This window comes from Chrysemys picta, chromosome 9, assembly GCF_011386835.1.
Source record: "Chrysemys picta bellii isolate R12L10 chromosome 9, ASM1138683v2, whole genome shotgun sequence".
Lineage (NCBI taxonomy): Eukaryota > Metazoa > Chordata > Testudines > Emydidae > Chrysemys > Chrysemys picta.
Window position 1 is genome coordinate 36637359 of NC_088799.1, and position 17163 is coordinate 36654521.

At 38.7% G+C, this 17163-nt stretch overlaps 1 protein-coding gene across 14 annotated transcripts in view; it reads left to right on the forward strand.

Moving 5' to 3' along the window:
* The window catches only part of DOCK10 (dedicator of cytokinesis 10), a 226103-nt gene extending 209214 nt beyond the window's left edge, over positions 1-16889 (forward strand). For 11 of the 14 annotated variants that reach the window (XM_065558013.1, XM_008165874.4, XM_065558014.1 and 8 more), the window contains 7 exons: positions 5380-5526; positions 6967-7177; positions 9089-9279; positions 10477-10577; positions 10890-11028; positions 13081-13156; positions 16232-16889. In XM_065558013.1, coding sequence (XP_065414085.1) covers positions 5380-5526; positions 6967-7177; positions 9089-9279; positions 10477-10577; positions 10890-11028; positions 13081-13156; positions 16232-16299 — 933 coding nt within the window. In that variant the 3' untranslated portion in view covers positions 16300-16889. The remainder of the gene's footprint in view (positions 1-5379; positions 5527-6966; positions 7178-9088; positions 9280-10476; positions 10578-10889; positions 11029-13080; positions 13157-16231) is intronic. The other 3 variants (XM_008165873.4, XM_024103285.3, XM_065558015.1) reach the window with 1 other exon arrangement.
* Positions 16890-17163: the final 274 nt, after the last annotated feature.

Below are 17163 nucleotides of genomic sequence, written 5' to 3' on the forward strand. Positions count from 1 at the left end.
GAAGAAATTCAAGACCATAAGAAGAGCTCTGAATTCTCTTACCAATTGTCAAGGTCATATGCAGCCTCAGTGTCCTGTTGTATTTGTTGCTAGTCCTTCACACCCAAAAGAGCAGCAAACGCCTGAAACCTTGTCTCCATCTTTGGCTGGTTAGGATACTGTGCCCTTTTCTATCTGATCTGAACCCAGCAATGACAAACCCATGCCTTCATCACTTTCAGGCTATACTACTGCAGTGCATTCTGCCTGGGACTGACCATAAAGGCCACACAGAAGGTCATGCCATTCACACAGGCAGCAGCCAACCTGCTCTACAGACATCATTCTGTTGCTTCATGCCCTTAACTGATTTCCCAGAATAAAATAAAGAATAATAAAAACTGCTTCAGGGTCTTGGTGCTACTCTTTGAAGCCCCACTGGATGGGGCTTACTCTTCGCCTGCGACTCACTTTCAGAGACTGATCAGTTGGGAAACTGAATTTGATGGTGTTCAAGGTATAACTGTTGGGAGCTGAATGCCAAAATTCAGTGTCAGGTCAACTGTTGAACCCCTTGTATATGAAGATCAGGATGAGCTTGGGCCCTGCCACTTTAGGGGTGCAATCCAAGCTATCTTACAATAAAAATGACCCACAATATGCTAAGCACTGTCAGGATCTTCCCTAGGAAACAAGTGAGACCGGCAACCTCACATACCACAGAAAGTGCTGATGTCAAAGGGAGGGAAAATGTGATTCTTTCAAAAGCTTTTTAAGTTGCATATGTGTGTGGCGTCTAGGTAACATGGTGATGGGCTCACTACAAACACGTCAGATAGATGCTTTGCCCATCCAGCTGGCTCAACAAGTCATTACACTTGCCAGAATTATTTGCCAGCAACCTCTCCATAAACATTTGCCAGTGGGCTGTTGCAGTTCAGCAAGTCATTTCCCACTGCTGTCCCAAACCTGCTGTGTGTCCATTTTTTGTACAGTAACTCCATCTTAAACTACATTGCGTCCATTCAATTTCATTCATTTAAAAAAGGGGCAGAATTATGGTTTCTAGATTTCAGAATGTAATAAAAAATATATACCTCTTAAAGAAAGTGAGGACCAGATTGTCTCTGGCCCTAACATGTGTGAACAGGGTGCGAAGAACTTTATGGGGCCCATGAAAGGGGCAAGTACAAGCAGGAAGCCACAGGCAGTGCTCCCCCCATGAGCCCATAGAAGCGATGGGACCATTCTTGTGCACTAGAATGCACTGTTGAGTGGTCTGGGAGTGGTGAGTGGAACAGTCTACATCATCCCAAAGGCACAACCTCACTCAGAATCTCAGAAAGTAAAAATTGCAGGCTGGTATTTTGTGCTAAAATACTGGATTTGTCCAGCACTTCAGTATCTAATGATGACTATTATGACTATTTATTTGTACTGCAGTAGTGCCTACAGGCGCCAGCCAGATTGGGAGCCCCATTGTGCTAGGCTCTGTACAAGCACATAGTACAGAAAAAGAGCCCCAAAGACCCGATAATCAAAATAGACAAGACAGACGAAGAGTAGGAGGAGAAACAGAGGCAGAGCAATCTTGTCCAAGGTCACAAACATTCTGTGGCAGAGCTGGAAGTATTTGAATGGGAAATGTACAGTTCTCCTTTGAAGCTTTGAAGTCTTCGTGTCTTGAAGATGTTCTTAGACCAGTTTAGAAAGGTGTTGAGCATCCTTGAGGTCTGTGGGAGTTGAGACCTTATAGGAGGTACTCAGCATCTGGTAGGATCAGGCATTTCCCTTTGCCGAGTTAATGGTCATATTGGGGCAAAGGGACCTGGCCAGAGTGCCTCTGTGCTCCATCAATCCTGGCTGGTGCAATGGCCCATTGGGCCCATTTCAGGCAACATAAATTAGAGATGCAGCCTGCTCCCTCAGGTAGACCTGACCTGCCCCATAAGCTAGTGCAGAAAGGAAGTAATGTAGGGCCATGCTTCACCATAGCCCAACTCCTTTGAGGTGATATGCTGCCCCAGGAATGCACAGAGGAGGAGGTCCTTTTACTCCCTTGAGCTTAGAGGCTATGACAGTGACTCTTCTTTGCATGAGGAAAGAGAAGCTCCTTCAGCTCTCCCCACACTGGATAGCCATTCAGCATCAGTCACGGCCTGTCCCTGAATGAATGATAGTTTACTGGAAACCAATAACCAGTGTTTGAGAGTTCACTTCTACCATTACATGCAGTTCATCACACTGTCCTTATAAACCAATAGCAGGCAATATGACAACAAGGTGTTTCCATGCATTGATAATGTGACCTCAGCTACTTAATATTTTAAAATCCCTAAAGAGGATATTTGACTCTTACAAATTTTTTAATCTGACTCTTAATGGTCTTTGCCAGATTTGTGGCATATGGCAGACAGGATTATTATATGGCTTCCAATTAATTCTTGCTTCTCATTTGAAGTTTTGTTAGAGACAACGCTTTTAAATAATATCTCTTGCATTAAAGAGTAGAAGAAATCTATCAGTTATCTTTTTTTACTGAAGTGATTAACACAGGTATCATCTCAAAGTGCTGGATTGCATCAGCACAGCGATCTGACACTTACATGTAAACGCTGTGCTTTAGCTAGCAAAAATGTATAGTGCCAGTGACTAAGAGGATATGCTATCCCAGCTCAGAGCAGGATTAATTTCAAAAATACTTTTTTTTAAGTCAGTGGTTACATAAAGCAGATGATTTTCAGTCAGAACAATCCAAATTAGCTTTTTATTGGGGTTGGATAGAATTAATGGAGTTTTCATCTATTTTCGCCCAAAGTAGTTTTCCATTGACTTCAGTAGGAGTGAGATCAGAAAGCAACTTATGATGCTGCAAACCTTTCCCGCATCAGAGTCCCATCAAAATCAATCACCTGAGTAAGAGTTTACAGGATGTAAGCTCTTCAGGCATGGTTTTGTTGTTCATTTGTCTGGAAACTGCCTTGCATGCCTATGATGTGATTTCGATAATAATAATAAGGTTAAATAGGTTACTAGTATTATTCTTCTTCTTCATTTGTTTCCAGCAACACCCACAATGTGCTGGGCACTTTCTAGTCTTAAAAAAAAACAAAAAACAAAAAACACTCCTCTGGAACATTTTACAATGAAAAGGAGACAAAATGGGCAAAGAATGTGAGAAAAGGTTGGGTTAATTTTTACTAAATTATATGTGAAAGAACAAGGGAAATTTCTTTCACAGTTTTCTGTGTAGAAGAGGCTGATGAAAATTATCACGAATCTAGTTGCTGTCTGTGCCCCTAAGAAATGTGCATGGTATAAGTCAGCTTTTGTAAGCCATAGTGGCAGGTACCATATTTTCTTTTAACAACAAAGTTTTATTTCCTATTCCAAGATTCATAGATTTTAAGGCTGGTGGGGACCATTAGGATCATCTTAATCTGACTTCTTGTATAGCACACAACTACTGGACGCATCAGAACTCAAACCAGTTTCCATAAGGGGATCACAAAATTTTCTTTTTATTCTATCTCAGAGGCATTCTATAATTAATGATGCTGCACAGCGATATCTACATTATAGTGTAGCATATGGAAATAGTGCCTCCCTTCATTAGAGGTACTGTGGGCCCAGTTTGCTGGAGAAATTGGGAAGATAAGTCATGGCCAGATTCTTCTTTCTCTTCAGCTCTTCTGAAATAAAGATCATTTCCTTTATCTCTTTCACACATTCTAGATGAACATTAGCATTTTTAGTTAATTTATTTTTACAAAGCTGTAACTGTCTCACATCATGTTGTAATTATTGACCCTGCAGAAATTAATAATTAATCTTTTTTTCTCTAATTTTTCTCCTGAGGCCCAGGTTGAAATATGATCAAGTTTAAAAATACTGCTTTTTGGCTGGAGCTTTCCAAGGTGCCACCAGTGGGAATTAGACTCCCCAACTCCCAATGACTTTCAGTGGGAGTTCAGTGCCTTACGCCCACAGGCATCTCTGAAAGTCCCAGACTGTATTTGTACTCTTCTGCCTGCCAATAGGTCTTACTGAAGGGACTTTTCCTCTGATGCTTACTAAGGAATATTACAACTTCAGGCATCTGTCCCACAATATGTTAGGGCTACAGGGTTTTATTTGTTTGTCTTTTTGCTGTCCTTTTTACCCTTATCATTCTGACTTGCTGCCCGCATTGTAGCTGCTGACCTTTACTTACAATCTCCTCTGACATCCAAGCTAAATGAATTATTTTCCATTGACAAGCAAGGGGGCATTGTTTGCAATATTTGCATCACCAAAAGTCCAGCAACAGAGTATGAAACCCATCCATCTTATGCCCCCTGCTCCCCTGCAAGGGTGAGCACCACAGGTCAGTATTTAGCCCTATTTGTATTTTACATTTTACACTCAGATACTAAATAAAAAGCTGGTTTTCCCACTGAAGTATAAGATCATTGTCAGTGGTAAAGTCCAATTGTTAATGGGAGTGTGCATGTGACCTGTTACATTCAACCAGGAAAGTTTTATCCTAAACTGTCCGTATATGCCAGTTATGTATGTTTTATTTGCATATGGTGTATTTTATATATTAATTTTCTGAGGTCAACATTTCTTACGGAAACTGGCAGGTTTTTGTTTTATTCTTCAACAGACCTTTTATTAATACACTGCCAGCTACGTCCAATGTTGTAAGTACATGGCTTTGCAAAGATTGTGCAGCAGTCTTTTTGTAAAAGTCAACAGTCTGTGCAATTTTATCTTTTCCGGTGTAAATAAGATGTTACATTGTCTTTGAAGATATCACAATGTATTATTGGTTTTTTCAAGATTACAGCAGAATACTCTATTTAAATGAACTCAGATACAGATCAGTTCATTTGTTGCTCCCACACAGCTGTTGTGCATGGAATCCTAATAAGATAGTTTTACACCCAATGCATTTTATGGCCTTATTGCTTGAAAGATTTGTTGTGTGAAGAGAGAACTGTATTTCATGTAAATCCATGACTAATTTAGTCATCTGTAATTTATAACTAGAATGTACCACTAGATGGCAGTCTCTCCACATAGCCAAATGAAAGCATGCATTATATGCAAATGAGTATCAAACAAATCCTCCGATATCCAAAGTTGTTTACATTGTATTTCACAATAGTTGTCTTGTCCAGCTGGTTAACATTTAGATGCATGTTGTGTCTAATGTCGAAATTTGTGTAATGTGTTAGTTTCCTTCATCATTCACTTGCTGTAGCACTCAGAAAAACCAATCAATGACTCCAATATCTAAACAATTGGATACATTAAACCTTATGTCACAGTAAACTTGTATGTGTTATTTTCTGTTTACACTTAGTTTGCCAGATCTGTTACAGTGATTGATCTTTTCTGTTTGTTTTTGAACAGGGCTTTTTTGAAGAAGAGGAAGGTAAAGAGTATATCTATAAAGAACCCAAGTTAACAGGGCTGTCTGAGATCTCGCAGAGACTGCTAAAACTCTATGCAGATAAGTTTGGAGCAGACAATGTGAAGATGATCCAAGATTCCAACAAGGTATGGGAGAAATGCTGCTTTTAGATGCATGTAAAGTGGGAGCAGTGCATTCAAATTTGACCCATAGAGTTCTTTCAAAAATACATGCTGCACTTTTGTTAATTGGTGAAAACCTGTTCCTTTCATTCAGAATACTATCGGCTGGATTGTGGAGTTCCCACAAGCCCTGAGTAAGAGGCAGCACTTAGTGGCAGTGATGCAGGAGCAGAGTCACAGTCTGGTCCTGGTTCCCCCTTGATCCAGGGGTATATTAAGCAGTGCAAGCCTTTTACCTGGCGCTCTTTAGCCTTCCTTCTGCAATGGTTCTGCTGTACTTGGTGGTACGTTAGGGGGAGAGTCAAAGCTCCACCCTCTTCCTGTCCCAGCCTTCTCAGATCCTGGGGGGCGGGGTGGGTAGGAATAAAACCCAATGTGGGTGGCTCTCCCCTCTAAGACTATACTTACACTGTGAGCTAGGGGTGTCACACACACTCACACACTCGCTTGTGTACACATACTCGTGCTAGCTCTCATCAAGTTAACGCAAGTATAAATAGCGGTGTAGCTGCAGTAGCATGGCTGGCAGCAGCTGAGTACAATCCCACCTGAAACTGGTGGCTTGAAAGCCTGAGCTCCAGCCCAAATCACCACATCCACACTGCTATTGTTAGCACTCCAGGTTGAGTCCCGCTAACATGAGTCTGTCTACCCGGACTGGGTGGCTCACTCCCAGCTGCAATGTAGACATATCCCAACTATGACTCATGATGTAGGCAGTCCATCGAGGGGAGTAATGGGTCACATTATGCCCCCTGCCTCCCTGAATGGGTGAGTGCCATGGGTCAGGATTTAGCCCTATTTATATTCAACACCCATATACTAAATAAAAAGCTGGTTTTCCCACTGAAGTGTAAGATCACATCACCACACTTTACTCTACACCACACTGGCATTCTCTCTGTAAGGCTGTTCCTGGGAGCCAAAGATTTAACACTGTTGTGATACCATAAACGTTTCCAAGAAAGAGTTTCTAATGGATATGAGCAGAGTATGGAACTAGTATGCACTAGTTTTATAACAAAAATGAGCCATGCCTTCTAGTAGGGCCTAGGGCTGTACTCGCCTGGTGATGTAGCCACAAGACATGTTGTAAGAGTACATACATCACAAATGTGTATTACCATTGCAAGGCAGAAATTGTCTATTTCCTTTCTAATTCATTCAACCCACATCCAATGTTGCCATTGAGCTGTACTCAAAACTCCCATTGACTTCAACTGAAAAACATGCCCCATAGTCAGTTATCTAAATATTAATGTATGTGCCTAACATTACTTTTGAAAATCATGAGCTGCATCTACACAAATATCAATAAAACCACAGTGAGTAAAAACAGCAAGCCTGTAAACAACACTCAGTATCAGATAAATTGTTTCATCATGTGTAAAAATGTTAACGCAGGTCAACCCCAAAGACTTGGATCCAAAATACGCATATATTCAGGTCACATATGTCACGCCTTTCTTTGACGAGAAGGAGGCTGAAGACAGGAAGACTGACTTTGAAATGCATCACAACATCAACCGTTTTGTATTTGAAACGCCTTTCACGCTGTCAGGAAAAAAACACGGAGGGGTAGAAGAGCAATGCAAGAGACGCACAATCCTGACAAGTATGTTGCTGCCTTTTTTTCTGTTAAGAGTTCTGACTAAAAGAAATTGAATATGATTTCAAAGGGCAATGCTGCTCAAAAATCAATGGGCATAATATGGTCCACAATCTGTTGTTTGCCAACTGTTTTGTTTTAAGTGAGCAATAACCATTTCACTGTGTCCATATTTCTGTGCATAGTCTTTAATGTGCCCAAATTGCACACATGATACGATTTTGCAGACAGCTACATAACAGAAGAAAAATGATCTGACATTATTCTTCCTTGTTACTCTCCTCTGACTCACCCCACTTTCTCAGTAGAGTTACTCCTAATTTACACCGGTTTAGTGAAATCAGAATCCTCATTCTTTATTCTTCTTAGCTTGCATAGTCTAAAGATAAAGCAGAGTGGAGCTTGTAAGAGTTACCTGTTTGGAAAAATAAACCACTTCAGATATGAGTATTTGGTAAAAATTAGAACATGATACCAGGTTTACAGAAGTAATAATATATTATTATATAATATAGAATAAATATATAAAAATCAAAACCCTACATATCTTATGTCTTGTCAGTGGGAGATATGCCCAGAAATCCCTGTGTTCTAAGACAGGAAGGCAAGAAGTATTGCAGACACCAATTTCCATTGAATCAAATTAAACTGTGGTGCTGAACAGAAAATGTTTAGCTTTTATTCATGATTGAAATCTCATCTTAAAGAAAAGTGATAAACATCCATGAAATTACTGCTAAAACTTGACATATCTGAAATTTTGGATGAGTGTACAAGAAACTGTCTGAATATGCACTTGATGAGCTTTGTTCTCACGAGTAGAAATGAATACAGAGGCTGACATTTAAGGAAAGACTTCAAAATGACAGAAAGAACAGGTGTACTTGTGGCACCTTAGAGACTAACAAATTTATTAGAGCATAAGCTTTCGTGGACTACAGTACACTTCTTCGGATGCATATAGAGTGGAATATATATTGAGGAGATATATATATATACACACATACAGAGAGCATGAACAGGTGGGAGTTGTCTTACCAACTCTGAGAGGCCAATTAAGTAAGAGAAAAACTTTTGAAGTGATAATCGAGATAGCCCAGTACAGACAGTTTGATAAGAAGTGTGAGAATACTTACAAGGGGAGATAGATTCAATGTTTGTAATGGCTCAGCCATTCCCAGTCCTTATTCAATCCTGAGTTGATTGTATCTAGTTTGCATATCAATTCCAGCTCAGCAGTCTCTCGTTGGAGTCTGTTTTTGAAGTTTTTCTGTTGTAAGATAGCCACACGCAGGTCTGTCATTGAATGGCCAGACAGGTTAAAGTGTTCTCCCACTGGTTTTTGAGTATTATGATTCCTGATGTCAGATTTGTGTCCATTAATTCTTTTGTGTAGAGACTGTCCGGTTTGGCCAATGTACATGGCAGAGGGGCATTGCTGGCACATGATGGCATATATCACATTGGTAGATGTGCAGGTGAACGAGCCCCTGATGGTATGGCTGATGTGATTAGGTCCTATGATGATGTCACTTGAATAGATATGTGGACAGAAAGTGACATTTTGAAAATGAAAAAGTTCTTTTTCATGTTGAATTTTTTTGTTTCAAAATGTAAGTTAATTTATAGTTTATAAAAAAGATTAAAATGAATTTTGAACATTATTTATTTTTAAATTTCAGTCTCGAGACACATAATGCTAGATCAAAATGGAACCAGTAATGACTGCATCAAAATATCAGTTTAGACCTGCTGAGCCAATCCTGTACATGTATTAATTTTCCTGGCCCACAAAGGTGTTTATAAAATGGAAAAAATGAGTGCAGTCTAAACTATGAATCCACTAGCATTGCTTCCATAATTACCAGCTTGTGGGAGTGGAATTTCTTTGACTGTTTTACATTTGTTTTTGAGCAGCCAGTCATTTATTTCCGTACGTGAAGAAGCGTATTCAAGTCATAAGCCAAACAAGTACAGAACTGAACCCTATTGAAGTAGCTATTGATGAGATGTCCAAAAAGGTTTCAGAACTTAAACAGCTTTGCACAATGGAAGAAGTGGACATGATTAGACTGCAACTCAAACTTCAAGGAAGTGTCAGCGTCAAGGTATCAGTGGTTCAGTTTTATGTTTACGTACCAACCACCTTTTTTATTTGGGTCTTTGCAACTTGTGGAGCATATTTAATCTATTTTACTCCAGAGTATTCAAGTCTTGTTCCGGTGCCCGTTGAAATCAGTGGAAAGACTCCCATTGACTTTAATGGGTGTTGGATCGATGCCTGTTATAATTAAGTCTGTTAGGGTATGTTGACTTTGCAATAAAAGATTCCTGGCTGCAGCTGGACCCGGGTCAGCTGATGTAGGCTTGGAGGGCTCAGGCTGCAGAGCAAAAAATTGCAGTGTAGACATTCAGACTCAGGCTGGAGCCCTGGCTCTGAAACCCTGAGAGGGTGGAGGGTTTTTTAGTCCGATAGCCTGATCCCCACAAGCCCGAGTCAATTCACCTGGGCCCTGAGACTTGGTGCCGTGGTATTTTTTTTGCAGTGTACATACCCTTAGTGTTCCTCTAATAAGTGTTAAGCTCTTTCTAACCTGAACAGCCTGGCCATATTAAACTAAAGCCTGGCACTCAAATGAGCATTCAGATACTTTTTTAAAGAGAACCTTGTACAGGTCAGTTTAATGATTTCTTATGTAGAAAAACTGGGATTAGAGAGAAGAGCATGTTTGGCCCTTGTGATTCAGTGTGATTCGTTTTTTGACTACATTAGCTAAAATCCAGTGCACTGTTTGCATATGAAACCTTCTAAGACATTCATTTATCTGGCACATGGGCCCAGATCTTCAGTTGATGTAAATCAGCCTGGCTCCTTTCATTTCAATAGAGCTATTCCAGTTTACACCTGCTGGGGATCTGACCTACAATCTAATTTTGGTATTTTTGTTAAATTGAAATACCTACCATATTTGTATTTGGAAAATGGCACCTCGGAAGATTAACGGTTTCTCTTAAGTCATTGATTTAGAACACATGGTAGATAAATACTGATGTGTTTACCTTTGGTTGGGAAATGCTTTTGGCACTTGCCTGAATGCAGCTTTAGGCTAGGCAGAATGTCTTTAAGATGCAGAATATGGAACAAAAGCTCTATTCATATTCACCCTGTACAATCCATTTGAAGTCATTGTCATTTCACGCACTGTAAGCACAGGAATTGACCCTGAGCCTTAAACAATGAGCATTATAAATTACAGTCAAACTGTACTGTTCTGCCCCCTAACCAGGTGCTTTTCCCCCAACAGGTAAATGCAGGACCAATGGCATACGCCCGAGCTTTTCTTGAAGAAACAAATGCTAAGAAGTATCCTGATAACCAAGTCAAACTTCTGAAGGAAATCTTCAGGTAAACATTCTTGTTTTCAATGTAAACGTTAGACTTTATTTGGCCGGTACAAACAGATGAGAAACATTCAGTGATATGACATGAAATTAGGCAGAATGTTTTATGTAGAACTAGATAAAGCCACATCTTGCAATTCGTTCTTGGCGTCTCTTGACGTCTGGGTAAATCACATTGGCCTGAGTGCTCCTAGGGCTTTATAACTGAGTGCCATAATTTGCCCCAACTAGTTTATAACTTTAAGTTGGGGGCATAATATTTTTTCACTGGAGTTTTTTTGAATAGATGTTCTTTGGTGTATGTTTATGCTTGTAGGCAGTTTGCAGAAGCATGTGGGCTTGCTCTTGAAGTTAACAAACGCCTTATTAAAGAGGACCAGTTAGAATATCAAGAAGAAATGAAGTCTCATTATAAGGATATGCTCAGCGAGCTCTCTGCAGTCATGAATGAACAGGTCAGATATTCTATTTTAACTTTTGGTGGTGGGGATGGAGGTGGCTATTTGTTTCCTATGATGAATGAATACAATTAACTTCAGGGTTAATACAATTAACCACAAGTAAAATACTAATAATGCAGACTGCAACCAAGAACAATGCAACAATTATTGTGCAAACTTATTTGTGCAGTTTGACCAATTCCACTCAATCCTGACCTGTATAATTCCTGCTATATTATGTGTAAAACTCTCTAACATCCACCAAAATAACTAAAACTGCCTTTTATTCAAACCTTTTGTTATTTCGGTGCTGCATCTGTGTGTGGACTCTTTTACTTTAAATTAAGAGTGTCTTGTTTTGATTTAGGGCAAGTAATAATTTATCTACAGTAAGAGATTCCACACAGAAACTGGAAGCAAAATAAAAAAAGGGCGAATTAAAACCGATTTAGTTACTTTGGTGTATGTTAGTATGTAAACAGCTCTAAATTGCGCCTGGAAAATTCTCACACATGAACAGGTAATTGTACATGAAAAGTGGCTAACTGCACATATAAGTACCATTTGTATGCAGAGTTACTCAGTTTACATAATTATCAGTGTCATAATTACTGGTATCTAACAAGGATATTTAATGAACACCCCATAGACCCTGTGGCAGCTAATTTATATTATACATCTTCACAAGTAAGGTGAATGATAACTACAGCTTATTGAATAATATAAGAAGTGACTCATAAATATTCTTGCAAATAAGCATGGCAAGTTTGCTTCACTATCACTGAGCCACATTCTCATGTGGTGCAAATCGATGTAGCTCCGTTAAAGTAAATGGAAATATGCTTATTTGCACCAGCTGGGAATCTGGTCCATTATTTGCTATGATTTGTTATTTCAGGATTCTGATTACCACTAGTTTATTTATGAAAATGTTTGTTGAACTCCAAACATTTCATAAGTTTTATCATAGTCTTCAAAAAAAGTCATCCAAAAGTGTAGTGTTAAATTTAGAAGTGTTGAATGTGTCATTTTTTATTCATGGTTCATGAGTCTCCTGTTTAAATAGTTTTAATCATCCAGTCACTCACCAGAAACACTACCATGTGACTTAGGTGAACAAATTAGGCACCACAAATAATGAAAAATGAATAGGTAAAATGATCAAGTTACTAGCAGTCCACAAACTGAAATATGCATAAGATATTCAGTGAATACTTTTCAAATACAAATATGAACCTCAGTATCATTGAGCTGTAAGTTTTTTCAGTGAAGGCAAATATTGATAGACTGCTACTACGTAATTACTTGTACATAACAAGGCTTTTATTTTTCCAAGGGGGTTGGTAACACCAAAGCCTATGAGAGCAAAAGCCCAGATAGTTGGTTATTTCCTCAAAACCAAGATGTTTTGAAAATCTCTGTTAAAAAAACTAACTAAAAATGTGTGTCTTCCTACCACCATCTTGTTACAGTTTGCCTTTCCTACCTGGCATGTTTCAAAAAGAAAGTCCTTTTTCAGCTTTCAATATTTTTCTCCCTGCCAGTTGACTAGTGTCTTTGGAAGCCATTGTATCATATTCTCACCATTGTGAAAAGATTATTTATGGTCACAAAACACCAATTCTCTGGAAAGTTCTTCACAATCTAATTGCTATGTTCCATTAATAGATCTCTGAGAAATTTGTCTTTTGCTGTTGCAGAAACATAATTAAGAGCAAAAGAACACCAAATATTTTGCTTTCTGAAAATCCAGCAATAAAACAGGAATTTTTCTTCCCGCTTTCCAAGCAATATGATTTTTTGCACAGCTTGAGTCCTCTTACTTCCCTACTTCTGAGCAGAGAGCACCACCACCATACATTTTACACACTGTAAATTGTAGCTGAAATATTTTTCACATTGGGAAACCTCAAGACACTATCATAATGGTACCATGTTCTCTACAATGACATTATGGTCTGGTGTGTTGCTCATTGTTGTATTTAAGACTGTTTTGATAGCACACCCACTGACAGTGACTCTCTCATTACATATGCTCTTCTCTCTTTTTTTTTTTTTTTCTGGCAGCTCTATCATGGTCCATGCTTATACAGCTTCTCTTCTTCCCTGTCTAACATTTCCCTCAATACTGTAGACAAAAGTGGTATGTTTATTTTTCTTATGTCTATACTTTCCTTTGATGTCACGTGCTTTCACTTGCTGATTTTCTGTTTTACCTACATTTTACGTCCATTTAAGTGTCATGTCTAACTATTCGTGTTCAATCCAGCAAGGGGTTTGGGGGGGAAAAAAGATACGATACATGTGCAGTCTGAGTTCATGAACAACCTTGGCACTAATGATTCTTGCAGTTAGGATCATGGAGCTTAGCAGAAGGTGTTATCCTCAGTCTTTGGTGGGGAAGTGCATTGTCCATGATATGGCATTGTAACCTGCTAATACCAAACGGTTGGAGAAGGATCCCATTCTGCCTTCCTTGCCATAAGGCAAGTTCTGCAATGATGGCAGTGGTGGCTGGAGGAGAGGGTCAGGAACATACATCTTAGGAACTGCACAGAAAAAAAACCAGGTTTAAGCGCTGCATTGTGTCTTCTGTTGCACAGACAATGGGAGCTCATGCACAGACAGTAAGTTTGAGTCCTGGGGAAAATGATGGCAGCTGTCTCACCACAGCCCCTGACAGAAGAGTAAGCACTGTGTTTGTGTATGAAGGTGATCTGGAATTCCAGGGTGGGGAGGGGAGCGGGTGGAAGGGGATCTCAGAATCCTTCTGTACTTTCTTTCTCTAGAAGTCAGGCGTAATGAGGAATGATGTTTGCCAAATGCCCGAGAAGTACCATTGCAAAAGGAAAGGGGAAGGAGAAAACTTTTGAGTTGCCCAGGGGACCAGATATTACAATAAATACCTGTTTTTCCCTCTGTGTACTTGTTCTGCCTGTGTTGTTTAATCTTTATATACATATTTATTTTATTTCTAATTGTTAAAGATAATAGCCCTGTTCTGCCTTGAGACATATGTTCACAGCTCTTATTGGCTCCAGGGAGTATGTGAGATAGAATTGGGACCAATGATTACACAGACATGTATGCAGAGATACTGTCAACTGGTTTTAGGCAAAACATTCAGATTTAAGAAACCTATTCTGTTTAAATACTCCATTGCATTTTTGTGATGCCAAACTCAACATCTTTGTGCTACTTCATGAGAACCAGGAATGTAAGGTAAAACTGACCTATTTTCATTATTGACGCTGAGTGAAATAGAAAAAGTAAACACAATCAACATAAATGATAAATAGCAAAATAGGCTTCTAGGGCCAAATTTTCAGGTGCAATAGGAAAGTCATGCAAAATGCACAATCACTAGTATGTACAAAATCTTTCTTTGCATGTATGAATTGTGGGTGCTGAAGTCTGGGTTTAGATGCACAGTAACCCACGTTGCAGACACAAACACCCATTTGCATGCGTAGATGCAGGATTTCATTTGTGTAATGGGTGCAAACTCTGGGCCGGATTCTGCCACCCTTATTCCCATTAAATAGTATTCTACTCCCTGACTAACTGAGGTCCCTGGGTCTACTTGCAGAATAAAGTATTAGTCAGTGTAAGAGTTTCAGAATCTGGCCCCCTTTTTGCAGTGCTTTCCTATTGTATGTGCAGGTTTTGTTCTTTACAGTCCTTTCAGATTTAATAATCTTGAGTGTAACAGAAGTAAGGGCTTTTCTTTTATATTATATTATTTATTTATTTATTGTTTTTTGTAAATGTGAATGTTATGTCAAGATTGTCTCTTTTAATTTTTCTAAGCCTAAGTAATCATTATATGCTGGAGAATGCATATTTCATGAGCTCCAGGACAAGAGAAAACTCTTTTCAGTCACTCTTGTCCCCAAGATCAGTATTCATTAGGAACTCTGATGGTAGCTGATCCCCAAGTAACAAATCACAAGAAGGAGTTTAGGAGAAATTCTAACTTCTTTAGCACAATTACTGACAATATCTTTATTTTAAATTCAGACTTGATAAAGAAGTGTTGGCAAAGACAAGAAACACTGGTGATTCCAAGTATCAGAGGGGTAGCCGTGTTAGTCTAAATCTGTAAAAAGCAACAGAGGGACCTGTGGCACCTTTAAGACTAACAGAAGTATTGGGAGCATTAGCTTTCGTGGGTAAGAACCTCACTTCTTCTTACCCACGAAAGCTTATGCTTCCAATACTTTTGTTAGTCTTAAAGGTGCCACAGGACCCTCTGTTGCTTTTTGGTGATTCCAGGTGGCTTGAGCACTGGCCTGGGACTCAGGAGACCTGGGTCCTCCTATTCTCAGCTTTGCCACCAAGTGAACTTGGGGATAATGATATTGACTTCCTTTTCACTTCCTCATTTAGTCTTCCTTGAAAGAAGACAACCTCTCAATCTATTATTATTATTATAAATAGCAAAAGTAAATGTTGCTGGGACTAAAGAGAACTTTTTCTAGCAGTTGTATATATCTTTATCACAGCAGACAGTAACGTGTGGCAGGGGAAGCATTTTTTGCTGTTGAGTTTCTCTCTGATGCATCTAGGTCTAATTGTTTATGGGCCTTATCCTACATACCTTACTAACGTAAGGGAGGCTTGCCTATGTGAATAAAATTGTGCAGGCTCTATCCCTATATTTGTACAGTACATTACTGGCCCTGATCCTGCTATCGGGCGGATCCTTGCATCCCCATGCAAATCAGTTGGGTTCTGTATGGGCACAAGGATCTGCCTACAAGGGTCTGATTGCAGGATGGGGGTGTGCATATGCAACATTACAAGTAGTCAAATAGAGGTAAGTCTAATAAGTTTATAAAGTGTAGGTGACTCCTCAATTTGGGATTACTTGAGAGTATTGTTGAAAAAACATTGCTTAGGGAAGTATGCAACATGTTGATTGACAGAATGTAAGATATTCATGTTGAGGATTCCAACCAAGGACCCAATTCTGCCGCCTTAATTCGGGAAACCCTCTTAACGAGAGTATGGCCCGAGTAATAACTGGAAGATTGGGTCTCCAAATGAAGTTAATTTTTTGAACTACAAGTTTCCTTTATCAAGCATCCAAAATAAATAATTCATTATTTAATAAATAAAAATATAAGATAAGTGAAAACAGTAAAAATTGTTGAAATAAATACTCAATGGATTCATTTTGTTTTCATCTGTTTCTTTTATTTTTTTTAATAAAAAGATTATCCACAAGGAGGATTCAGCAAAGCCACAAGGAATGGAACGAACCTATTCACGAACCTTCAGTAGAACAAACACAGTCCCGCCAGGAGCAGTGATATCAAATACTGACATTTGACTGAAACATCTTTGACTTTATGCATACCTCGGGAGGACATTTTTTTTTAAGTGTAAAGTGATCATGAACAATACAGTGAAAATGGATTGTGCGATATGGTTTTAATTTATTGGAAGTCTTCACAGTGATAATGTTTTTTAAAACTGCTAGCTTGATTTTTTTTTTTTTTGTCCAACCCTGTATTTGTACATTTCCTATCCTTTTTTTTTTTTTTTTTTTTTTGTTATTGAGAAGTCTTTTATTAAGCGAAGCTGAATATGAAATTTCCATTGAACATTTAGCTCCACAGCAAGCCCTAAGTTTGCTGTAAATGATAATATATCTAATACTAAGTCCTAGTATACATATATTTTAAAGGTCAAATGTGGGTGTTTTATAACATTTAAGTATGTCATAATTGTAAATAGAGGATGTGTAAAATATGTCATTTTTACAAAATTTAAAAGACTATCTTTTTAGTTAATAATTATAAGTGTACTAAAAATATGAATAACTTTTCGGATACAGTTATATTAAAATATTTGTGTATGTGTACAAAAAATGTCTATAAAGATTTCTCTTTGAAGACAGTGCATTGGTTTATAGAATTTTAAAATCATAGAAATGTAGGAGGAAAAGGTCATCTAGTCCAGTCTCCTGCACTGAGGCAGGACTAAGTATCTACACCATCCCTGACAGATGTTTGTCCAACCTGTTCTCAAAAGCCTCCAATGATGGAGATTCTACAACCTATCTTGGTAATTTGCTCCAGTGCTTAATCACCTTACAGTTAGGAAGTTTTTCCTAATGTCTAACCTAAATCTCCATTACTGCAA